The 14,700-nt window shown below is 63.9% G+C and overlaps 1 protein-coding gene across 8 annotated transcripts in view; it reads left to right on the forward strand.

Annotated features, from left to right (window-relative positions):
* RAP1GAP (RAP1 GTPase activating protein) overlaps positions 1-13,468 on the forward strand; it is a 68,818-nt gene extending 55,350 nt beyond the window's left edge. For 4 of the 8 annotated variants that reach the window (XR_008630180.1, XR_008630179.1, XR_008630176.1 and 1 more), the window contains 13 exons: positions 636-791; positions 1,220-1,291; positions 2,046-2,132; positions 2,503-2,640; positions 4,700-4,831; positions 6,557-6,634; positions 7,432-7,541; positions 8,530-8,685; positions 10,409-10,532; positions 11,278-11,380; positions 11,600-11,734; positions 11,904-11,944; positions 12,450-13,468. Coding sequence is in view for 3 of the 8 variants with exons in the window: in XM_055138098.1 (XP_054994073.1) it covers positions 636-791; positions 1,220-1,291; positions 2,046-2,132; positions 2,503-2,640; positions 4,700-4,831; positions 6,557-6,634; positions 7,432-7,541; positions 8,530-8,685; positions 10,409-10,532; positions 11,278-11,380; positions 11,631-11,734; positions 11,904-11,912 (1,269 nt within the window). In the remaining 5 variants the exon portion in view is untranslated. The remainder of the gene's footprint in view (positions 1-635; positions 792-1,219; positions 1,292-2,045; positions 2,133-2,502; positions 2,641-4,699; positions 4,832-6,556; positions 6,635-7,431; positions 7,542-8,529; positions 8,686-10,408; positions 10,533-11,277; positions 11,381-11,599; positions 11,735-11,903; positions 11,945-12,449) is intronic. The other 4 variants (XM_055138098.1, XM_055138099.1, XR_008630177.1 and 1 more) reach the window with 4 other exon arrangements.
* The last annotated feature ends 1,232 nt before the right edge of the window (positions 13,469-14,700 follow it).

The raw sequence follows: 14,700 nt of genomic DNA on the forward strand, positions 1-14,700 counted from the left end.
AGTCCCAGAAGGAGAGCGTGAGAAATGAGAGGGGTGGTCTTGTTTTCCCTGGCTTTCTTTTAATAAGACCCTCCTTGGGCAGCGTGAACAGATATCCAGTGAAACCTGTCCGCTCAAGAGAGGCCATTGGGGGAGTTTAGGTAGGAGAAGGGCTGAGGGTGGAGCCCCAGGCTGGAGCCCCAGACTCTCAGTGGAGCTTGCAAATCCCCACCCTCTTGGCCTCAGTTTTCTCATCTGCCACAGGGTTTTAGGAAGGCAAACATGATTTTAAAGTATTTTTCCTGGGGCTGGAATGACAGTGTAGCAGATGTCACGCTTAAACCAGCTGACCCAGGTCCAATCCCCAGTACTCCATGTGGTCCTCCAAGCCCACCAGGAGTGACCCCAGAATGCAGTTAAGCCCTGAGCACAGCTAGGTGTAGCCCCAAAACCAAAAATAAGTTTTCTCCCCTATTTTTGTTGGGGGAGACCCTTGTCCTCAGACATGTCCTACTCTCCCCAATTCTCCCTCATGGCTCTGAAGGTCCCGGGTCCTGTGCTCAGTTGCAGCGAGACACATCCCTGCCTGTTCCCCGCACCCCCACCCCACCTCACCCCACCCCCCCAGCTCTGAAATACCCGGACCCTGTGCTCAGTTGCAGCGCAAGCGGCACATCGGGAACGACATCGTGGCCGTGGTCTTCCAGGACGAGAACACGCCCTTCGTGCCCGACATGATCGCGTCCAACTTTTTGCATGCCTATGTGGTGGTGCAGGCAGAGACCGGGGGCCCCGACGGTCCCCTCTACAAGGTGGGTGGCCCTGGAGTCCCCCAGGCTGCGGGTCCAGCCATGGCCTTGCCTCTGCTTTCCTCCACTGTCCCTAGGAGGCCTGTCCAGAAGGTGCCTGGGCCCTGGCTCTGATGATGGAGGGCCCCATCCTACCCGTCCTGTCCCCCCAAGTTTCCCTCTCCCTGGAAGGGACTGCTTTCCCTCCCATACCCCACCTCGCCCCTCCTTAGGGCTCCGTCCTCCCCGTCTCCACCTCTGTGACTCCTGAGGTCCCAGCACCCCTGAATTGCTGAACTTCTGGCCTCTCTCTCTCACCAGTGAGCATGAACCTTCCCCACCACTCCATGGGGTGGATTCTTCCTGCTTCTTGCCCAACACGGGGCAGGAGGTGAATCGGGGATATCTGAGGGCTGTGGGAGACTTCACAGAGACAGTTCCCTCCCTTCCAGGTGTCCGTCACTGCTAGAGATGATGTGCCCTTCTTTGGGCCCCCCCTCCCAGACCCAGCTGTGTTTAGGAAGGTAAGGGGCTGCCCCCCACTCCCCACCCACCAGTCACGGGCCAAGCAGGACCTAATGGGTGAGGGTGGGGGTGGCGCACATTGCACCCTACAGGGCATGGAAGCCTCACTGCACGCTGGGGTCGCTGGGTGGCAATCAGCTTGATGAAAATAGGGCCCCTATGTACAGCCTCAGGAAAAGCTGTCAGTGTTCACATGTTCATCATGGACCCTGCCTGTCCGGTGATCTGACAGTCTTATAAAATGTTTGGGGAGGTAGGGCCAGGGATGGGGCTCAGTGGTGGAGCACTTGCCTTGCATGTGTGAGGCCCCACATTTCATCCCCGGAGCTGCAAACAAAAAAAAGTAAAAAGGAGCACAATGTCTGGGGCCAGGAGCCCCAAAGCATTGGAGTACAGGCTTTGCTCACGGGAAGCCTAGGTTCAAGCCCAGCACCCCGGGGACCCCTGAGCAACAAGTCAGAAGTATCCCCACCTTCAAGCATCACTGGGTGTAGCCCTCCTCTCAAAGCGTTTGGGGAGGAGTCATCTATCCCACCTTTCAGAAGCCCTAGTTTGAAAACCAGTACCCACCCAGGCTTAGGAGACCCCCAGCTCAGCCTCTTTCATACGAGGGGTTTGCTTCCCTGGGGAGGTGCCCTCTGGGAGTGAAGGGGGTGACCCCAGACTCAGCAGGCTCAGGAGCTCAGCACTGACTAACTGATCCCGTGCTCACCTGCCCCTCCCCCTCTCCCCTCTCCACCCCCTGGCTCCCAGGGGCCTGAGTTCCAGGAATTTTTGCTGACAAAACTGATCAATGCTGAATACGCCTGCTACAAAGCAGAGAAATTTGCCAAACTGGAGGTGAGGCTGGGTGGTTGGGGCTGAGTTCCACTCCCCACCCCCCACTTGTTATTTAAGTGCTGCCTGTGGGGAAGGCAAAGCTGAGTTCTGACCCTGACCTTGGGAAGGACTTGGGGATGGGGGGGTGGGGGAATGGACCTTGAAAAGGAGTAGAGCTGGGCTTGAGGGAAGGGAAGCGGGTGCTTCTGGGCCTAACCCCTCGCAGGGGCTCCGCGGTGGGCAGTCTTGCTCGGAGCACACCAGCGGGGAGGGAGGGCTGGGGGCTTGAAGCTGGTTCCGGGGGATGGGCAGTGAGGCGCGGGGGCGCTGGGGGACCTGCAGGGGCACCCGCTCTCGGTGAGGGTGAGGGTGACCCCGGGCCTGCCCCCAGGAGCGGACGCGGGCCGCCCTTCTGGAGACGCTGTACGAGGAGCTGCACATCCACAGCCAGTCCATGATGGGCCTGGGCGGCGACGAGGACAAGATGGAGAACGGCGGCGGCAGCGGTGGTTTCTTCGAGTCTTTCAAGGTGAGGGGCCGTGGGCTGGGTGGGCGGGCCTGCGTGGGGCTGGGGTGAAGTCGGGGAGGGGGCTGTGCCCCGCGTGGGCTCTGGCTAGAGCCTGAGGGGGCTCCCTTGGAGGTGGGGTACTGTAGTGGGGTTGGGGGAGGGGGCGTGGCTATGGCACGCTTCTTTTGGAGTTGGGGCGGAGCTACGGTGAGTTGGGGGTGTGGCTAGAGGCAGACTCCCTTTTGATTGGATAGGGGCTGGGCTAGGGCTAGACTCCCATTGGATTGGATTGCGGGTGTGGTTAGAGGTAGACTCCCTTTGGATTGGATTGGGTTAGGGGTGTGGTTAGAGGTAGACGCCTATTGGATTGGATTGGGGGCGTGGCCAGAGGTGGGTTCCCATTGGATCGCCATCGGGAGCGGCTCTGGAGAGTTGGGCGTGGCTAGAGCTGTTCTCCCATTGGGTTGTGTTGGGGGTGTGACTCTGGCTGGGTGGAGCTAGGAATAGGCTTGGAAGGGTGGCTAGACGCAGATACTTTGAGTGTGGGGGGTGGGGGGTGGGGGCATGTTCTGGAGAAGGATTAAGAGGCCCAGGCCTACTTGGACAGGTGGCCCCTTGCCAGGTGGACACAGTATCTAGTATCTGGTACTTGGGTAAAGGTGAGGATAAACGTCAGATGGCTTTAGGGTAGTCTTCAGACTTTGCGGAGTGGTCTGTGACCATTTAGGAGTATAAGGAGGGAGATTGTGGTTGGAGACCTGGGGCTTGGGAGACACATGCCTGGGAGATCTACTGAAGACAGGGCCCCTTTGGGTGACAGCAAGGTGCCGCTGGTGCTCAGGATGTTGGCTGCCAGGTCAGCACATGGGCAGTGAGAAGACCTCTGACCTCTGGGAAGGGGTATGTGAACCCAGCCACCGTGGAAGAGGGGTCTGGCTGGTTTGGCCTACCTCGGCCATCTCTGGTTCAGCTTAAATCTTAGCTCTGCTTCAGCCAGACTGAACGTTCTCTGAGCCCTGTCTCCTCACCAGCAGGCTCAGATAATGGCATACAGCTCCTCACACAGCTGGGGAGCATTATTTGTAAAGCGGTTCGATGTGTGCAGTGTAAGAAAGCAAAAGGCGTAACTACCCTCTCTCTCTCAGCCACAGACCTCCTAGTGAGGGGCGAATCCTCTTCCTTCCAGGATAGGGCCTCCTCACACCACACCCTCCATCGTCTCCAGCCACAGGGGGACGGTCAGTCTGGGCTAGACTCCCAGCCCAGGGCAAGCTGCAGAGCTGGAACTGTGACTTTGCATGAGGGGATTAGCCCTGCTACCCAGTTCTGTTCTAGCCCGAGGTGAGCGCCTGGCCATAGAGATCCTGAGGACCAAAGAAGTAGTATAGCAGATAGGGCACATGCCTTGCACGTGGCCGCCCTAGGTTGGATCCCAGGCACCACATACAGTCCCCCAAGCGCGCCAGGAGTGATCTGTGAGTGTAGAGTCCAGAGTAAGCCCTGAGCAGCTTCCTCTGCCCATTGGAGACAGGTGAAGTGGCAGGGAACAGTGCTGAGGCGGGTTGCCTTTTGTGGGGGGCCCCCACCTGGTGGGTGCTGGGGTGGTGACTGGTTGAGGGTGGAAGGATCGTGACAAGGCAGCAGAGTCCATCTGTCGAGTGGGCATGGCAGGAGCCACTGAGGGCGGGCTGAGGGAGAGCCGCTGCGATGCACCTGTCCCCTGCTACCCGCCAAGCATCCTGCCGAGGTACGCTGTGAAAAAGTGGGGAGAGGGCAAGGAAAGAAAGTTCTACGAACTCATCAGGGAAGGAATCTAAGTTTTGCTTCTAGAAGGTTCTCTGTGCTCCCTTCCTGTCAGCCATTGCCTGCCATCCTCTGCGAGCCTTAAAAGCAGAAAAGGGAGGCTCCGAGAGGTGAAGACCCAGCAAGCTGGTGGTAGAGCCAATGCCCAGGGTACCACTGGTCACGTGACCTCGCAGGAAGAGATGTGGCTGTGATGGGGAGGGACCAGGTGCCTGGGCTCCTGGGTTTCCCCAAAGGGGAGGGTGTGCCTCCTCCACCCCGACTCTCCCCTCCACAGAGGGTGATCCGGAGCCGCAGCCAGTCCATGGATGCCATGGGGCTCAGCAACAAGAAGCCCAGCACCGTGTCCACCAGCCACAGCGGGAGCTTTGCGCCCAACAACCCCGACCTGGCCAAGGCTGCTGGCATAGTGAGTCTCTCCCGCCCTGCCCGCCTGCCCTCCCCAGGGGCCCTCAGCTGCCCCCCATCCCACCCCAAGGCCTAGGCCCTCTCCCTCCATGGTTCTGCTGACCCAGTGCCCACCCTAGCTTTTAGATCAGTCTAGCCCCTGTATTCCCTGGGGGTCAGCCCACAGCCCTAGCGTGCTGACCTACAGCCCCACCCCGGCCCCTCACTTAGGTGCTCTGCGGGCAGCTTCTCTCTCACATTCCCCACTGAGCACCTACTCTCCAGCGTGTGCGGGGACTCGGGCTGCAGTGCGGGCACCTGCTGTCACGCCTGGGGTTCCGGGGAGCACTCACTGTGTGTCAGGCGTGGGCACGTGCTGTGCGTCCAGACCTGGTCTTCCGTGTGACCGTGTCTGTGTGTGTGCCTGGCTCTGGGATGCTGCTGGTGGCACCTCCTGTGTGTCAGGAGTCGGGCTGCCTGCGAGCTGCCCGGTGTGGGGCGCCCGGACCACTTTCTGGACATGTGTGCACCCACTGTCGTCCTGGCGCTGAGTGTCTTTGGGCCTCTGTGTGTGTCGGGGCCACCGTGGGGCAGGAAGTGGACCATGTGCTCGTGCCAGATGCCCGTGGGACCCTCCTGTGTGTGAGGCGGTGCCTGCTGTGAGTGTCTCCCTTGTGCTGTATGGGCACCTACTGTGTGATTCTTTCCTAACTGTCTGCCAAGTGCTCTGGGATTTTGCTGCTGATAACCCCGGGGGTGCTAGGCATGCAGGATGAATTACTGCCCTGGAGTGTGGATCTAATCTACTTTCTGCCACCTAGTGGCCTCTCCAGGCACTGCACCCACTGCTTCCCCTACACTCTTCATCCTTCCAGCCATCCATCCACTCAGCCAGCCATCCTGCCATCCATTCACCCACCATCCATCCTTCTTCCTTCCATCGATTTATTCACCCATTCATCCATCATCCAGTCACCCTTTCTTCTCTCTTCCGTCCATCCATCCTTTCTTCTTTTGTCATCCATCCATCCTTTATTGACTGTCTGCTGCATGCCAGGCCCTGTGCTCAGTGCTGTGTCACGTGGCAAAAGGGGCCCCACCCCCCAATCTGACTGGGCTTGGGGTAGCAGGCAGGTTCCCTGCTGTCCAGCGGGCACTCCACCCCCCGTTGTCCGAGAAGCAGGCTCACCGTCCCCGACTCAGATTCTCACCGACCACTCGCTTCCTCCCCGCTGGACTGGCCCCGGCCTCCTGTGGGTGGCTAAAGAGGGGCCCCGGGGACAGGGTCAGGCCCGCAGCACCCACCATGGCAGTAACCAGATCCATTTCTGTTTTTGTTTTCGCACAACTCTCCCTTTTCTTCACTCCAATTTCCCCTCCTGCCCTGCTCTTCTGTGTCCTCCCCGCCCTCCCCCCTCCCCTCGGACTGTCTCTGCCCCCTGGTGCTTCTGGGCGTGTCTTTCTGCTCCCTCTCCTCCCCTCTCTCCCCCTCCCTGTCTCTCTCCTGCCTGCTTCTCACACCCTGGACCCGCCCATCTGTCTTGTCTGTCTCTCTCTGCCCCGCGCCCCTGCCTCTGCCCACCTCTGTCCTCTCTTTCCCCCCACCTTTCCTTCCCCCCCCGCCCTCTCTGCTGCTTCTCTGGCTCTCTGTCGGTCTGTCCTTCCCTCTTTTCCCCGCCTCACTTCCATGTCTCTCTCCCTCGACATCTCTGCCTCTCTCTGCCCCCGCCCTCTTGCTGCTTGCCAGTCATTGCTTATTCCTGGGAAAAGTGCGAGTAGATTCGGACGCCGGGGCAGTGCCATAGGCATAGGAACCGTGGAAGAGGTTGCCGCCCTCGGGGCCGCCAGCACGCTGCTCGCCGCCGGCGCCTAGGACGGAGGCCATATTGGGGACGGGCCCCCGGGCGTGCAGGGTGGGGTGTGGGCAGCTCTGGTGGTCCTCAGCACCCGCCTCGGGGCCTGGTACCTGTGCCAGAGCCAGGGACCTCCGCCGGGGGTGTCTGGCCCTGCCCCAACCTGGCCCCCGGGACCCCCGAGACCCTCTGCCCAGCCGCACGTCCCCCAATATCGCTGGTTCTGCATGGAGCACCCTGCCCCTCCCCCACCGGCCGGAACCCCCCTCTCCCCAGTACTGGCCTCAGGGTCCCTGCCTCCCGCCTCCCGGGGCCCCCTTCCCTGCCTCCCCAGTGAGGCCAGGGCACGCTGCGGGTGCCCGGGGTCCCTCAGCTGTTGGGGTCCGAGTTCACCCACCAGCTTTGAGGCTCCGAGGTGGGCAGTGGCTCTGGTTGTTGAGCCAAATCCCACCCCACCGGAGGCCCTGAGTGCGCAGCTGCCCGGGGGCTGGGCGGGGGGAGGGTGTTCAGAGGGGGCTTTCCACTCTGGGACGGCCCCGTCGAGCCCCGCCTGCCCTTCTCCTGGACGGGGCCCAGCGGCACGGCCCCCCGGCACCCCCTTCCTGCCTGGATGGGCTGTGGGTGCTGGCGGCCGGCTTGCCCCCCCCCGCCTTCCGTCCTGGCGTGCTGCCTCTGCTTCAGGCGCTGGGCGGAGGACCCCGGGTGGTGGGGGGGTGGGCACTGGGGCTCCCAGGGCAGGTGGGCGCTGACTGGGGGCCTCTCCCCGCAGTCTCTGATCGTCCCCGGGAAGAGCCCCACAAGGAAGAAGTCGGGCCCGTTCGGCTCCCGCCGCAGCAGCGCCATTGGCATCGAGAACATACAGGAGGTGCAGGAGAAGAGGTGGGTGGGGCGTGCCCGCCCCTGTGCCCCCGCCCCCGGGGGTGACCCTCAGGGCCCTGCCTGTGCCTGGCAGCCCGGCCCACCCACATGTCCCCGCGCCCAAGTGCCTCCAGCCCCCTGGTGGTTCTTACAGTCGCAGTGCCTCGGGGCCCGGGTCACCCAGCCTCGGGTGGAGGTCCAGGTTGGCCTTGGCGACTGTGTCTCTCAGAGTGGGGGGCAGTGCCCCTGCTACTTCCTGATCCTGGAGCGTCCAGAGGACCAGCAGGAAGGGTGGGCACAGACTGAAGAACAGAGGGTCCTTCCTGTGTGTGAGCCCTGTCCCTGCTACCTCCCGGGGCTGTGTGAGCGGCATGGCGGGGGGGGGGGGCGGTGTGCTGCAGGGGTGTCCCTGCACCTCTCTGAGCGCTAGAGGATAAGCACGGACAATGGCACAGCGCCACACAGGCTGCGGTGCCCATAGGGAAGTGGGTGTTGGAATACAGACAGGGCTAGGGCCGGAGCAATAGTACAGCGGGGAGGGCATTTGCCTTGCACGCGGCCGACCCGGGTTCGATCCCCAGCACCCCCCTGTGGCCCCCTGAGCATCACCAGGAGTGATTGCTTGCTAAGTGCAGAGCCAGGAGTAACCCCTGAGCACCATCGGGTGTGACCCCAAAAATAAATAAATAAATAAATATGGACAGGGTTCAGCATGGAGCTAGCATCCTGCTCACAGCTGGGCCGGCCCTGAAGCCTGCGAATTCCTGGGGCTGAGTCTGGGCGTGGCCGTGTCCTGGCCCTCAGTCCCTGGGCAAAATGCCGCCTTGGCTCTGGGGTCCCGCTCAGACCCCAGCAGAGGACGTGGTGGGGTCTGCCGCAGACAGCCTCTCTGCCCCCTGTCTGCTCCCCGCCGGCGGCCCCCAGGGATAGAGCAGGATTGGGAGCGTGTAAAGCAGGAGTCCCCGCGCCTCCTCTCACCCCCTGGGCCTCGTTCTACTCTTGATGCCAGGCCTGGTGCTGAATCCCCCCGCTGCCCCCGTGTGCCCCGCAGGGAGAGCCCCCCGGCCGGCCAGAAGACCCCAGACAGCGGGCACGTGTCCCAGGAGCCCAAGTCAGAGAACTCGTCCACTCAGAGCTCCCCAGAGATGCCCACGACCAAGAACAGGTGGGTGTGTAGGCGGGCTGTGGGCACCGCCACCCCAGGCCCGGCACCCCATCCGCATGGGCACACGCAGCCCACCGTCTGCTGTGATGAGGACCACGGGGCGGGAGGGCACTCAGTGAAGCGGTTCGGGAGGGGTGGGCTGGTGGGGTTGGGGGCTCTGGGCAGGAGCAAAGGGCCTGAGGTCTGCTTGGAGACCGGAAGGGAGGTGCAGGGGTGAAGCTGTGCCAGGGGGTGGGAGTGAGGGAGGAGAGGGGGCAGGCGCCCCTTCCTGCCTTGAGCCTCCACTTGAGAACTTGGCATCTTACCCGACCCGGGACCGGGAGGATGGGGGCTGCAGCGGGGGAGGAGGCTGCTTGGACCTGCCTGTGCCAGGCCCGAGCCCCCCTGGAGCCCTTCTGTGCTGGGGGGAGCGAGGGGGACCCCTGATGGGTGGGAGGGTCGGGCAGGCAAACAGAGGCAGGAGAGAAGGACAAGAGGCTAGGGGGTCGGGCTTCCCATCTTGAGAGGAAGCAGGGGGGGCTTTCCGGAGCAGGTGGCCCCCGGGGCTGGTTTTGGAAAGGTCGGTTTGGTCTCCGCAGGCTGTGGGGAAATGTGAGACTCCAGGCAGGAGCCGCAGGGACTCAGAGCGTGAGGTCAGGGGCGGGCAGGTCAGGCGAGGAAGCGGTGGGCTGGGGCACTGAAGCCCCTTTCTTTTCTGCTGGCGCCTCGAGCTCCCCCCCACTCCTGACCGCACCGGGCTCCCCTGCAGCAGCACTCCGCACGCCTGTCCCCCTCCAGCTTCGAGGGCTCCCTTTCCCACGGCGGCTGGCCTGTCACCTGCCGCGGTGCTGCTCCGACCCCTCCCCGTGTCGCCAGCAGACGGGCCAGGGAGGCGGCTGCGGTGCCTCGGGGCCCTGGCACGCCTGTGTTTTGCTTCCCCTCCGGGAGGAGGCGTACACGTTCTGGCTCTGCCATGCCTTCAGGATTTCCCTTCTCTTTAGCAGACACCGTCTCCTGCCTCTCTGAGCACTTGGTAGGAAACGCCGAGAGCGCCAGAGAGATAGCACAGTGGCTAGGGCACTTGCCTTGCACGTGGCCGACCCAGGTTCCCCCCGACACCCCATATGGTGCCCTGAGCACAGAGCCAGGAGTAACCCCTGAGCATCATCTGGTGTGGCCCAAAAACCCAAAGAAGAAAGAGCTGAAAAGCTGCAGTCAGCGTCTGGGGGCTACTTCCTGTGTGCCCCCCCTGCCAGGTCCAGCATAGAGGACGTGTCTGAGGATGCTGGTGCCGTTTGCCCCTCGGCTTCTGGGGCTCCCCCTGCCCATGGCTCATTATTTGTCCTCAGCGAGGCACGGAGTCGCACAGTGCCTGTCTGGTTCTGCCTGCCACACAGACAGCACTTGGTGCCCTGCTCAAGCCCTCAGCAGGAGGCACCAGAATAGTGGGCACTTGGGCACATTTGGGGGGGCACAGAGTGATTTCTTTTTTTCTGAAAAGGGGGAACACTTTTAGCCTTAGAAGTTGGGGGATCCCAGTCCTTGCTGCCGCTCGTGGCCGGACACCACGCCCAGGAAGTCAGACTACCACCCCCACTCCCGCCATGAGCCCTGCGAGGGTATCTGGGCGGACAGTAACCCCAGTCAGCCCCCAAGGGGAGGCTCAGAGCTGCAGGGGCTCCGGGGGGCGGGGGCGTGAGGGAGGGGGGTGCCGGCTGGCTGACGGACGCCGCCGTCTGTGCAGAGCCGAGGCTGCGGCCCAGAGGACGGAGGCGCTAAAGGACTTCTCCCGCTCCTCGTCCAGCGCCAGCAGCTTCGCCAGCGTGGTGGAGGAGACGGAGGGTGCGGAGGGGGACGATGCCGGCTTGGTGAGCGGCCCTGGGAGGGGGCTGCATGCCGTGCGGTGAGCCGGGCCGGGGCCCCAGCTTGCAGGGCGCAGGAGGTGCCTGGGGCAGCCGAGACGGGAGCCAGGGCCTTGATGTCCCCCCGCATCCCTCCCCCCCGCGGGACCAGGAGCACCATCGGGGAGTCCATGGACACGCCCCGTCCCTCCGCTCCTTGGCCGTCTTGCGTTCCCTGGTGGTCTCCTCGCTTCCTCCGCCTCGCGGGGCCTTGGCAGACTCCACTCGCCCTAGTCTGGAGCACTTTGCCTGCTTCCTCCCCGCCCCCCACCCCTGGCCCTCCCTTGGTTCCATTCCTGCTCCTCACTCCTGGCTCGCCTCCTCCTGAGAGCCCTCCCTACTTCTCTGGCCCCTAGGTGGGTTAGGATAAAGCCCCCTTTATCCTCCCACAAGGCTTTGTGCTTGGCGCCCTCAGCACACCGTTAGCGGGCGCATCCCCGGGCCCAGGCAAGAGCAGGGCAGACCCCGGTGCTGCCTGGTGTGGCTTCGGCACACTCCGTGTCCACCGAGCGTCCGAGGGCCAGAAGAGCCCGTTTCTCCCCCGGCTTGGCCGGGACACTGCAGTGCATGAAGGGCGAGCACTGGCCACGGCCATGGCGTGGTGCGGGCCGAGGGGCAGAGCAGGGCAGGCTCTCGGCCCCGTGGGCCAAGAGGGCGAGGTGGGAGAGGGGCCGGGGGGAGGGGCGCTAACTCCTCTGCCCCCGGCCCCCAGGAGAGCGCCTCGTCCTCGGGGACACCCCACAAGCGGGACTCCTTCATCTACAGCACGTGGCTGGAGGACAGCGTCAGCACCACGAGTGGGGGCAGCTCCCCAGGTACCAGCCCGGCGGGGCGCTGGGCCGGGAGAGGGCTCCGGGCGGTGGAGGCGGCGGGCAGGTCCTGGTCCAGTCTGCAGGAGGGGGAGCTTGGAGGGGTCTCGGTTGCTGGAGGGGGGCGGTGGGAGGTGGGCTTCCCCTCGGGAGGGGCTGGAGGGCCGAGCCTGGTGCCGACCGCCCATCCACGCCTCCGTCTCCCTGGCACCTCCTCGTGGCCAGTGAGGTGGCTCCCTCCTGCCCCCCTCTCCAGGCCCCTCGAGGTCACCCCACCCCGACGCCGGCAAGTCGGGGGACCCTGCGTGTCCCGAGATCAAGATTCAGCTGGAAGCCTCTGAGCAGCCCCCAGCCCAGCTGGTGGGTACTTCGGGGGGTGGGGCCGGGGGGTGTGCTCTGCCCACTACCCCACATCCTACCCGTCTCCCCCACCACCACGAGCACTCTGCCCGCCCCACGCCCCGCTGTGCTGTCGGCCACCCCGTGCCCCCTCCTCCCCGCCCCACCGGTGGCATTTCTGTCCCTGCAGGGCTGTTAGCCGGGCTTCCCTCTGAAGGTGGAACCCAGCAGGTCAGACCCAGCGCTCAGCTCTTCTGGGGGAGGGCGGGAGTGGGCAGGGCTTTGGGGAGACAGCTGTGTATATCTGGGGTCCAGCCCCCTGTCACCCACCTCCCGGGGTCTCGTGCGGGACTATGGGCCTCAACTAGGCCTCAGTTTCCTTCTCAGCACAGAGATGAATAAATGGGACCTCACTTTTGAGCTGCAGGAACCCAAAATGGCCTTGGGGGTTGCTGGGAAGGAGGGGCAGGGGGTCCCTGGGAAGGAGGAATGTGGGGGTTTCTGGAAAGGGAGGGGCGGGGGTCCCTGGGAAGGAGGAATGTGGGGGTTCCCGGGAAAGGAGGGATGTGGAGGGTCCTCGAGGGGATGGAAAGACCCAGAGCCTGGACGCTCAAGGGTAGCCCCCCCATCTCACCGTTGTGGGGGGGTCGGCCCGGGCTGACGGTGCCTGAGGGCTGAGCCAGGGCGGCCTCTGCTCTGCTCAGCCGCGGGCCCGTCCTTCTCCCCTCTCCTGCAGGTGGGGCTGCCGAAGCACAAGGTGAAGATTCTGTGTCAGATCCAGGCAGCGGGACCTCTGCCCCCAGGGCCAGCACTGTGGACTGTCCCCCCCTCCCGTGTCCCCGGGCTGTCCCCGGGCCCACCTCTGGGCCGTCTCTGCAGGGCAGAGCCGTCCAGACCTCGGAGCCGCCATCCCCCTCCCCGCAGAGCTGGGGGCCCAGGCTGGGCCGGGGAGCGGTCCGTTGAAGCAGGACTGCAGGCCTGGCCCGCCATCACCTGTGGGGAGCCGGGGGCCTCTTGGACTCCGGAGGAACAAGAAGAAGGCAGAAGGGGATGGGGGCGTCTTTGAGCACTCGACACGCCCTGGCAGCAGCCGAGCGGGGTTGGGTGGAAGGAGCACTGGGCTCAGTCCTGGCTTTGGGCTTGGGTTCTGCTGTGTGACTTTGAGCCAATCCCTCTCCCTCTCTGGGCGCCCCATCTGTAGAAGGATGAGATCCTTGCAGAGGTCATGGAGGACTGTGGTTCCGTGCACCCGGGACAGAAGGTTGTCTGACCATCACACTCACCTGCTTCTTGGGGTCCCTGGGACCCCTGTCAGGCTGAAGGGCAGGGGGCCGACTGTGCACATTTCCCCCTGGGACCCTCACACTCTCCCACAGACTTGCCCATCCTACTGCCTCCAGGGGGCAGGCCAGTGGCCCCCTTGGTGGTGGGGGGGGGGCTCCCTGGGCCCCCCCCCGCAGCACGTGACTTCACCGCTGCCATCTCCTGCTCCCGGGCGCCGTGGCCCAGGGTCCTCAGCTGGGGAGAGTCACAGGCCTGCGCCCCCCGCCCGCAGAGGGGCGGCCAGACACAGCTGCTGTGAGTCCATCCTCGTGTGTATGTGTGTGTGTGTGCGTGTATGTGTCCACACTTTTTAGGCGTCACGCCCAAGGCCAGCCTTCCAGCCCCGACACCCATTTTGGAAGCCCCCGTGGCCGTGTGTATGTCGGTAACAGTTGTACAAAATAAATTCTATTTATCGCTATTGTACCCTGATTTGGACCTGGCTCTGTGTGACCTCTGCCCAGATGGACCCCAGACCCGTTCCTGGGGACAAGCGCACCCCCACGCCCACCCCCTCATCAGAGCAACTGGTCCAGCACATTGCCCAGGACAAACCGTGGCTCCAGGGGACTGTTGCTTCCTTCCCCGGGCAACGCTTTCCTGTCCCCGCCCCGCCCCCATCCACTTCTCCAAGGACAGGGAGCATGGCTGCGAAGTCAGATGAGCCCGGTGGGTTTGAGCCTGGCCTTGGCACCGTCTCTGTCTAGCTGGTGGCCTTGAAAGACTAGTGGCCTCTCTGAGCCTCAGTTCCCACGTCTGTTTAGTGGGAGCTGAGGAAGCTTCGCGCTGGTCCGTGGCTCCTTCCAGCTCCGTTCACCAGCCTCAGCCCCTGCTCGGTGAAGCCCAGTTTCCCCCTGCAGCCACCAGGGGGCGCTGAGGGACCGTGTACCTCGGAGGATGGGGGAGATGAGGATGTGGGGCCTCCCGGTGCCAGGCGCTGCCACCAAGGGGAGGTGAGCAAGCGCAGGGCTGGGGGCGGGCAGTGCAGCTGGGAAGACACTCCAGCGCCAGGGCCCTGAGCATCCTCAGGGAAGGGTGCTGCAAAGCCCTGGAGGGGAGTGTCCCCAAGGGTGGGGAGGTGAGGGGGCCCAGGAGGTGCACAGAGGGGCTGAGGACGCGTGGCTGGAACCCAGCTGCAGCCAGGGGGTTGGGCCCTGCTTTTAAAGGAGCAGGGATTGGGCCGGAGCGATGGTACAGCGGGGAGGGCGTTTGCCTTGCACACAGCCGACCCGGGTCCCATCCTCGGCATCCCTTATGGTCTCCCGAGCACCGCAAGGAGTGATCCCTGAGCATCACCACGTGTGACTCCCCCCAAAAAAAGCAAACTAAAGGATCAGGGGCTGCTGTGGCCTGGGTGAGGTTGGGGGGTTGGGAGGGGATGCTCAGGGGAAGGTGGGCAGTCCTGGAAGGGGTCTGGACCAGGAGCCTGATGGGTGTGGGACCGAGGGACGTTTTCAGGGATTGGGTGGGAATGGGGGGTGGGGGCACAGGGCTGGAGGGGGACAGTGAGTGCACGTTTGTCACCCCAAAGGGACAGATCCCCACACCAGTTCCCACACCCTCCCCCAGAGGACGCTGGGTGCACCCCCAGGAGCTGCCCGGGAGGACAGAGAACCAGACATTGCCGATGGCTCCCCTTAGGCCCCGTCCTCACCCTCCTGGAC

This window comes from Sorex araneus, chromosome 5, assembly GCF_027595985.1.
Source record: "Sorex araneus isolate mSorAra2 chromosome 5, mSorAra2.pri, whole genome shotgun sequence".
NCBI classification, from domain to species: domain Eukaryota; kingdom Metazoa; phylum Chordata; class Mammalia; order Eulipotyphla; family Soricidae; genus Sorex; species Sorex araneus.